The sequence below is a fragment of the Haliotis rubra genome, unplaced genomic scaffold, assembly GCF_003918875.1.
Source record: "Haliotis rubra isolate DU_JTF1 unplaced genomic scaffold, ASM391887v1 Scf1042, whole genome shotgun sequence".
Taxonomy (NCBI): Eukaryota; Metazoa; Mollusca; class Gastropoda; order Lepetellida; family Haliotidae; genus Haliotis; species Haliotis rubra.
The window spans coordinates 264,904-274,239 of record NW_025764940.1 but is presented as its reverse complement, the minus strand read 5'-3'; the positions used below and the strand labels follow the sequence as shown (position 1 = coordinate 274,239).

The 9,336-nt window shown below is 39.3% G+C and overlaps 1 protein-coding gene across 1 annotated transcript; it reads right to left on the bottom strand.

The window, feature by feature from the left end:
• Positions 1-4,211: 4,211 nt before the first annotated feature.
• LOC124274986 lies at positions 4,212-8,558 on the bottom strand. Its single transcript, XM_046710378.1, has 2 exons — positions 7,381-8,558; positions 4,212-7,027 (listed from the first exon to the last, which is right to left on the bottom strand). Exon 2 carries the CDS (start codon positions 5,541-5,543, stop codon positions 4,227-4,229), a length of 1,317 nt encoding a protein of 438 aa, XP_046566334.1. The 5' UTR covers positions 5,544-7,027; positions 7,381-8,558; the 3' UTR covers positions 4,212-4,226.
• Between the last annotated feature and the right edge of the window lie 778 nt (positions 8,559-9,336).

Sequence of the window (9,336 nt, the reverse complement as noted above, 5' to 3'; positions counted from 1 at the left end):
TATTCTTATATTTGGCTAGCCTCATTAAAAGGCTGTTTTTAAAGTCACATTTACTTGCACACTGCAAATTAGATAATTTCAAAGTAAAATCTGACAAAGAGCAATTCATTTAGACAATTTTAATGTGTGCAGGTGTACAAATAATGAAGGCTCTGCTTTATATGGTTTCAAGGATTATGCATCTGCCATATACAATTCAGAAATTTCTGCAGGAAAAAAAATTCTGCCAGAAATTTCTGCAGAAATGCATTTTCAGAGCCAATTTGTGAGCTTATGAAAACATGAACACACTTGCACATTATATTTTTGGATTCATCTCCTTGAGATCTTTCCAATGATATCAAAAATGTTTTTGTAGCATGCTTCCTTCTGGGTGTCAAGTTAGGACTGGCTGGCCATTCCTAAGTTGTCCCGCCCGGCCTTTGTGGAAACAGTAGGATTTCCAGACGGTAGTACCATGTTACACTATGTGCAATAACATGATATGTCATGTGGTAACAGTAGGATTTCCAGACGGTAGTACCGTGTTACACTATGTGCAATAACATGATATGACATGTGGTAACAGTAGGATTTCCAGACGGTAGTACCGTGTTACACTATGTGTAATAACATGATATGACGTGTGACAACAGTAGGATTTCCAGACGGTAGTACCGTGTTACACTATGTGTAATGACATGTGGTAACAGTAGGATTTCCAGACGGTAGTACCGTGTTACACTATGTGCAATAACATGATATGTCATGTGGTAACAGTAGGATTTCCAGACGGTAGTACCGTGTTACACTATGTGCAATAACATGATATGTCATGTGGTAACAGTAGGATTTCCAGACGGTAGTACCGTGTTACACTATGTGCAATAACATGATATGTCATGTGGTAACAGTAGGATTTCCAGACGGTAGTACCGTGTTACACTATGTGCAATAACATGATATGTCATGTGGCAACAGTAGGATTTCCAGATGGTAGTACCGTGTTACACTATGTGCAATAACATGATATGGTGATAATATGATATGACATGCAGTAACAACATGATTACCAGAGTATAAAAACATGTTTCACTACACGTTAACATGGTGTCCTCCAAAAGTTAGACGTCCCAAAAGTTAGACGCGTTAAAACAACAAAGGTTATGGTTGTTTGCACTGAGGATCACTACACTGTTACCTTCGTTAATTAATGGACTAGTCCAAATGTACTTTATAGCAGGGTCAACGTGGGCATAGACTACCAACACTCTGCTGGGATGTGAGGTTGTTTATTTCGGTGAATGTGATCAATAAACGACACCCTGTAACAATAAATGTAATAATATTATATACATCTCACACAATTCATACAAGATGCATATAATTCCATACACGGGTTAATACATATGGACAATTACCAATAATACCGTAGTTACTCAAAGCATGAATACCATTATTTACAACACATATGGAATATGGGCATTATGAAATTACAGCATAGAAGATAGATAATAATACACCATTACGCATTAGTCGTAATGATAATGTACCCATGAGTCGTCACCACGCATTACGTGATGGTACTATATACAAATACATGGATATAAAAAGACATATACACATACCCTGTGGGTGGTACAAGGGTGCACAACAATCGGGCACAGCACCGGTCTTATGGACGGGAACTTATCTGCTGCAAATAATATTAGATGATAAATAATATACAATGTAATGTGGAGTAGATTTAGGGCTGCTACATTCATTAACATAAAATTACTTCCACACATTGATAATTACACTTATAGTTATCACAGTTAAAACATAGCAACTTATATAAAAACACATTCTCTCATCTCACACATTCAGTGAAAGGGATAGTAAAGATAGGAAACTATAAGTGATATTTCTTGATGTTATAGCTTAGGATTGGAAAGCTAGCATAAATACATATAGCACACTTACATGCTATACAATATAATACCTATTTAAATGATAGTAAATAGATATGCGTTTATTATATATATACTGCAAGGATTAAATGCAATATTACTTTAATTAATTGAATACTAACCTTAATGTCACACTGTGTGTCTGTCCAAGCTGTCTTTACGTGGCAATGAGTCAGTGCAGAATGAGTGAAATTGTGCATGGAGGGTGTCTTCTTATGAAGTCACTAGTAGGGTGAACACTATTCGCACTAAGTCACTGGCGATTTTGCTTTGAAGTTTCTAATCCAATCAGGATTAACGTATTAGGGATTAACGGATTAGTCAGTTATCCGAGAATGGGAGGGTTAGTAAGTCGTGTCTTGAGTTCCTGGAATGATCTCTCTTGCTCCGTCTCCCATTGCCATTCCTTCGTGCTTGGGGCACGCTTCTTGGATTTCTTATCCTTGGGCATGAGCTGAGATAGAGGCCTGGCAATCTTCGAAAAATCCTTAACAAATTTGCGGTAATAACTGGCAAATCCCAGGAATCGCCTTACTTCTTCCGGATTAGATGGAGGTGGCCAGTTAGCGATCTTCTTAATTTTGTCCGGATCCGCTTCTATGCCATTTTCTGATACAATGTAGCCGACATACTTGACTCGACGTTGGAAAAACTTGCATTTCTTGGGTGCCAATTTCAATCCACAATCCATCAGTGTTTGGAGAACAAGTTCCAAACGCTTGACATGCTCCTCGTGGGTCTTAGAGAAAATGATCACGTCGTCAAGGTATATTAGACAGATGTCGAGACGAAGTCCTTCAAGACACTGTTCCATTAGTCGTTGATATGTGGCTGGTGCGTTGGATAGTCCGAAAGGCATTCTGTTGATTTCATAGAATCCAAGAGGTCCTACAGTGAAGGCAGTCCGTTCCTTGTGGCTTTCCTCAATTTCGACCTGATGGTAACCGGATTTCTTATCCAACACAGAAAAGTACGGATTTCCCTCAAGACATTTTATCAGATCTTCTATCCTTGGAATGGCATATGCATCCTTAATAGTCCTTTGATTCAAGTCACGAAAATCAATGCATACGCGTAGTTTTCCGTCCTTGTTTCGTGCTAGTACAGTGTTGGATGCCCAGGGACTGGGAGTTCCGAATAACTCCAGCTGACAAGAGTTGATGAAGATGAGATCTAACTTCTTCAAACATGCCTGGTGGAATATGTCTGTAGCGCTGCTTGAAGGGTTGCTCATCATTTAGTTCAATCCTGTGTCTGACAGCTGTGGAATGTCCTAAGTCCTCATTATGCTTGGAAAATATGTCCTTGAACTTCATTATGACATCAAGTCCCTACTCCCTCTGTTCTGGCGTTAAGTCCTTGTCCTCAATCTCGATCTGGTCCAACAGTGACTGATCATTCATGGGTCTACCAGTGGGTGGGTCCTGCAGAGTGACTGGCTGAAGCTCACATAAGATGGCTCTTGGTGCAACAACAATGTTCCTCGTAGTGATGTTGAACACATGAACGTCAATGGAATCATGGTTGTCTCGTCATAGGTGATGATAGTCGGAGCTATATCAACCTCTGATGGGATAGTAGCTTGTGGAGTAGGATGGAGGAGTGCAGTATACCTTGGAGCTCTAAGTCCCTTGCTGAGCTGGCCCTTGATGGTGACTTTACTATTTGAAGGGATGATGATATTCTTGCCTTCGGCACTCTTGACAAGTCCTAGCCTGTTCTTATTCAGTTCAAGTTCCTTGGCCTCGATGACAATGGTTCTGAAGGTTAAGTCCCATGGCGTGTGTAGAGGAGCTTTCTGTAGATACTTCATTCCGTGGTTCTGTTTTCATTTATCCAAGAGGCAATTGTTCTGTTTTCATTTATCCAAGAGGCAATTCAAGATGTTGGTACCTAGTAGAACTGGAACGCGACCACTATACCTTGTAATGGGGACGACTAGGAATAGAGATGAGATGGTATCATTGTCGTTTCCTCCACCGACTAAAGAGAGTTCAGCTCTCACGATTCCCTTATATGGTAGTGCTTCACCTCCTGCACACTCAATATCCAGAATGTCTCCTAGTGGTTCCAGAGGAAGATGCTTGAGATGATCCTGATAATATCCTTCCGATATAATTGATACGGTGGCTCCAGTATCCAGAAGAGCTTGCACTGGTTTTCCATCAATGAGAACCTCTGCTTCATTGGCATGTCCTACAAGTCCTGGTATCCTGTTGGGGCCTTGTAAAGAGCCTTGTGGTAACCCCTTCCCATAGGCCCTTGCCAGTTTAACGGGCGTGGCAGGTGATCCACTCATACTTGACATCCTATTGCTATGTGTCCAGTGTAGCCACATCTGTAACACACAACATCATTCTGTCTTCTTTGAGGCGGAGTGGGGTAACTTGCCAGCTGCTCCTGTTCATATCCGTAGCCCTGTGGTCCTGAGTGAGTGAAGGTACCTTGTGACTCTTGAGGCAATGGTGTTTGAACTTGAGGTTGCTGAACCTGTGTCTGAGCTTGGGCATCCTGAGGTCCTTGTGGCACTGGATACGGATAAGCCCCTGAAGAACTGTATTTATGTGGCGGTCCATACCCATGAGGAGGCAGTTGTGGCTGGTTACATCCATAATCTTTTCCTCTTCCTCGACCTCTATGCTTGTGTCTTGGTCCATATCCCTGTGTCTGAGGAAGGAAACTAGCTTGATGCTGGAACACATGCGCTGGCTGTTGTTGCCTTTCCTTGATCTCAGTGACCTCGGTGCGTAGTTGGTGTATGGCTGTAGTGAGCGTGTCCAGGTCTGACTTGGTGATGGTCTCAGATGGAGTGGCCATCTTCGCTGAAGCCGACTGTTTCCGTGATGAGGGTGCTGGTTCTCTTCCTTGCCTCAAGTCATACACAATCTCCCTGAGTGCAATCCGTAGCTCGTCAAAGGAAGAAACAGAATCAAACTTGTGGCCTGATACAGACTTGAGCGATCTCCGTAGTCCACTCCACAACATATTCCTCAACATTTCGTCCTGTTCCAGTGGTGGAATATCATGATGCTCCGTGACCTTTGACAGCAAGTGTTCCAAGCGGCATCCCCATGAAGCAACATCCTCTTCATCTCTCTGAGCAGCACTATAAAACTGAGCCATGAGGGCTTCCTTCCTCTGCACAGTCCCATAAATGCTCTGTAACTTCCTCAGTAGGTCTTGGATAGTTGCCTTTGGTCCAAGGCACATGGCAACACGAGCGGCCTCTCCCTTCAAAGAATGTCTGATGGCTTGTTCCAGTACAGCAGCACTGTAGACAGACAACTGTTGAAGGCAATCCACTTCATAAGTCCACAGATCAAAGGTTGCATCCTTTCCGTGTAAGTCACCACTGAACGTAGGTAGCTTGGGATATGGAGGATTGGCTGAGGCTGTGGCTGAGGCTGTGACATGTGACTTGGCTGTAACTTGTGACTCATCGCCTAGTGGCTCAGGAGGAGCAGACAGTTTGCTAGGTTGGAGTGGTCCCTCTTGCTTTGCCATGTCCTGAATCCACGTCTTTAAGTCCTCCGGTTTTTCTGCCTTGGGTTGTAATCCCAACTTGTGGAATAACTCAACAATACCACTAAGTTCTTCCTGCTTAAACTCCATGGTTTAAGAGAACAAAATGATACCAAATATGACGATGCGATGAGTTTAAAAGTGAATTGATTTAACAAGGGGTACCTAATGTGAGTGGGGACAACCTTCAGTTGCTCTACACTTTCCTGACAATGTTTCGCTAATTGTCTGGTTTATACCACTTCAATCAAAACGAGCATTTCAGGAGACACAAGGGTAGAGCACCTTTGGCGTGTGTAATAAGATAATATAGTTACATGATTTGTGAAATGATATTGCAATAAGTAGAAGGAATGTGGCAGCGCTAGGGAAGTATGCCTTCCATATGTAAACAATTGATGACAGAATAAAACCCAAAAATTTAAGGTGAAATGGAGAATTGGGAATGTAAATTCAACTTACACAATAACACAGAAGTAAAACAATGATAATGTAGACGGGCAATACAAGGAGGTAAGGGTAAAGGGATGGGAAATGGTGCAGGGTGCAAAGTCTAAGTACAGTCTGTTGTCACACAGTCAGTATATTAACACAAGTTTAAGCTTTATTTATACCTACCCGATAGTAAATTACGCTATCATTTTATTTTGTTAGCAAGAGAGGAAGGATATAGAGTATGATATTAACCAAAACACACACTGACACCCAAACTGTAAGTTACATTATGAACTAAAGGGAATGTACACCTACCACTAATGAAAGGAATTTGAAATGCAAATGCAGTAACAAACACTAATGAATATTTACGTAAAACAAAGAGCAAAAGAACAACTAACTGCACTAAACACAAATAAACTTAGATAAACCCAAAACTATACCTATGAAAAAACCCTGAAATGCAACATGCTATTACATTGCACTATGCTAATCAAAATCTAAACCTTAACTAAACTAATCTAAATTGAAACAACTAAGTTAACTACAAATATAAACACACAAAAATAGTTACATGATAAATACTAAGTGTTGGTACCAACGATGAAGATAATACACTAAATATATAAGCCGGCAGTAATTATGTAACTTGAGTTACATAACTGAAAATTACATGAGAATATTAAGTAAAAAGATGAAAAGTTAAATTACACAATGAATTAACACAAACAATGAATATATATAACATGAAAATTACGCCAGGTATATAATACACAAAGGCTATAACTCACGTGAAGTGTCCATGATAATCCTCAATCCAAATACATGTACATGAAAACATGAATGAATGAATGAAAGTCACTATACACATTAAGTGTCACAAAAGAGTCACAGGCTCTCCAAAAAGGTCAAGGTCACAGCGTCATATCACTGGTCATCATCCAATGATGACGTTAACACAGATCACAATAGTCCAGTTGTCCAAGAGTATTTCTAGGTGCTGCCCAGTTCATCCATGCCCGAAACAATTCCTCACTGGGGGCTCCAAATATAGCAGGGTCAACGTGGGCATAGACTACCAACACTCTGCTGGGGTGTGAGGTTGTTTATTTCGGTGAATGTGATCGATAAACGACACCCTGTAACAATAAATATAATAATATTATACATTATATACATCTCACACAATTCATACAAGATGCATATAATTCCATACACGGGTTAATACATATGGACAATTACCAATAATACTGTAGTTACTCAAAGCATGAATACCATTATTTACAACACATATGGAATATGGGCATTATGAAATTACAGCATTACGAATAACGTAATGATAATACATGCATACAATGTAATACACAGAAGATAGATAATAATACACCATTACGCATTAGTCGTAATGATAATGTACCCATGAGTCGTCACCACGCATTACGTGATGGTACTATATACAAATACATGGATATAAAAAGACATATACACATACCCTGTGGGTGGTACAAGGGTGCACAACAATCGGGCACAGCACCGGTCTTATGGACGGGAACTTATCTGCTGCAAATAATATTAGATGATAAATAATATACAATGTAATGTGGAGTAGATTTAGGGCTGCTACATTCATTAACATAAAATTACTTCCACACATTGATAATTACACTTACAGTTATCACAGTTAAAACATAGCAACTTATACAAAAACACATTCTCTCATCTCACACATTCAGTGAAAGGGATAGTAAAGATAGGAAACTATTAGTGATACTTATTGATGTTTATAGCTTAGGATTGGAAAGCTAGCATAAATACATATAGCACACTTACATGCTATACAATATAATACCTATTTAAATGATAGCAAATAGATATGCGTTTATTATATATATACTGCAAGGATTAAATGCAATATTACTTTAATTAAATGAATACTAACCTTAATGTTACACTGTGTGTCTGTCCAAGCTGTCTTTACGTGGCAAAGAGTCAGTGCAGAATGAGTGAAATTGTGCATGGAGTTAGTGAGACCAATCAGCCGAGAAGCGTCATGGCTTGGGCAATTAGTGAGACAGGCCAAGCTCTAAAGCTTAAACCTTAAACTGCCTAGAAATAATATAGCTAAAAGGAGAGAATAATAATATGATTAAAATAATATATTTACACTAAAATACACCTGCCAGATACTAATCCAACCACAAAGAGAAGAGATTATGGATAATGACAATGACTTTATTTTATATTGTTTATGTTGGAAAAACAATGTTAGGAAGAAGGTAACTCCATTAGGTTAATGAAAACTCAAAAACATAAAAAATCTATAATCCTGTTTTCATCAAAGTGAACATCGTAAAAACAAGCAAGCAAAATCTCTGATCCTAGTAAGAATATTTCTGTGTTTCTTATTTGTTAGCATAGTGAAATATTTTTCTGGCTCTAAAAGGCTTTTCTCTACTGTTTATACCTTGAACTTTCTTCAATTGAATTATTCCATGACTGTATATACATGTCAACTGCAACTTGTTTAAACATTTGAAGAAACTGGGATGTATTGACAACACCTTGAAATAGCCAAACATAACCAAATCCATATGAAAACAATAAATTACGCACAGATGAAACATAGTTATCATAACCACAATAATCGAAATACATTAGCATATAATAAGCTATTTTATCCCTCAACGCCGCTTTATCCGTGGACCGTCCGTTCACATTTTGTCGCAGAACTCTAAAACTTTTCAATATTTATTCACCAAACTTGGCACATAGATAGATCTGGTGGTGTACTGGTGCCTTTTGGTAGTTTTGGAATTCTGAATAAAATATTTTTGGCGTTTCCATGGCAACAAGTTCGACTTATTATGAAATTAGTGGTAGTGCTCTTTTCCGGAGCAGAACTCTAAAACCGTTCACTATTTCTTCACCAAACATGGCACATAGATAGATCTGTTGGTGTACTGGTGCCTTTTGGTAGCTTTGGAATTCTGAATAAAATATTTTTGGCATTTCCGTGGCAACAAGTTTGACTTAGCCTAAATTGGTGGTAGTACACTTTTCCGGAGCTGAACTCTAAAACCGTTCACTATTTCTTTACCAAACTTGGCACATAGATTGGTCTTGTGCTGTACTGGTGCCTTTTGGTAGTTTTGGAATTCTGAATAAAATATTTTTGGCGTTTCCATGGCAACAAGTTTGACTTAGAATGAAATTAGTGGTTGTACACTTTTCCGAGCAGAACTCTAAAACCGTTCACTATTTCTTCACCAAACTTGGCACATAGATAGGTCTGGTGGTGTACTGGTGCCTTTTGGTAGTTTTGGAATTCTGAATAAAATATTTTTGGCGTTTCCATGGCAACAAGTTTTGACTTAGCCTGAAATTAGTGGTAGTGCTCTTTTCCGGAGCAGAACTCTAAAACCGTTCACTATTTCTTCACCAAACTTGG

Coding starts and splice junctions, on each gene's coding strand:
- LOC124274986 (XM_046710378.1), bottom strand. CDS start 5,543: ATGGAGTTTAAGCAGGAAGAACTTAGTGGTATTGTTGAGTTATTCCAC.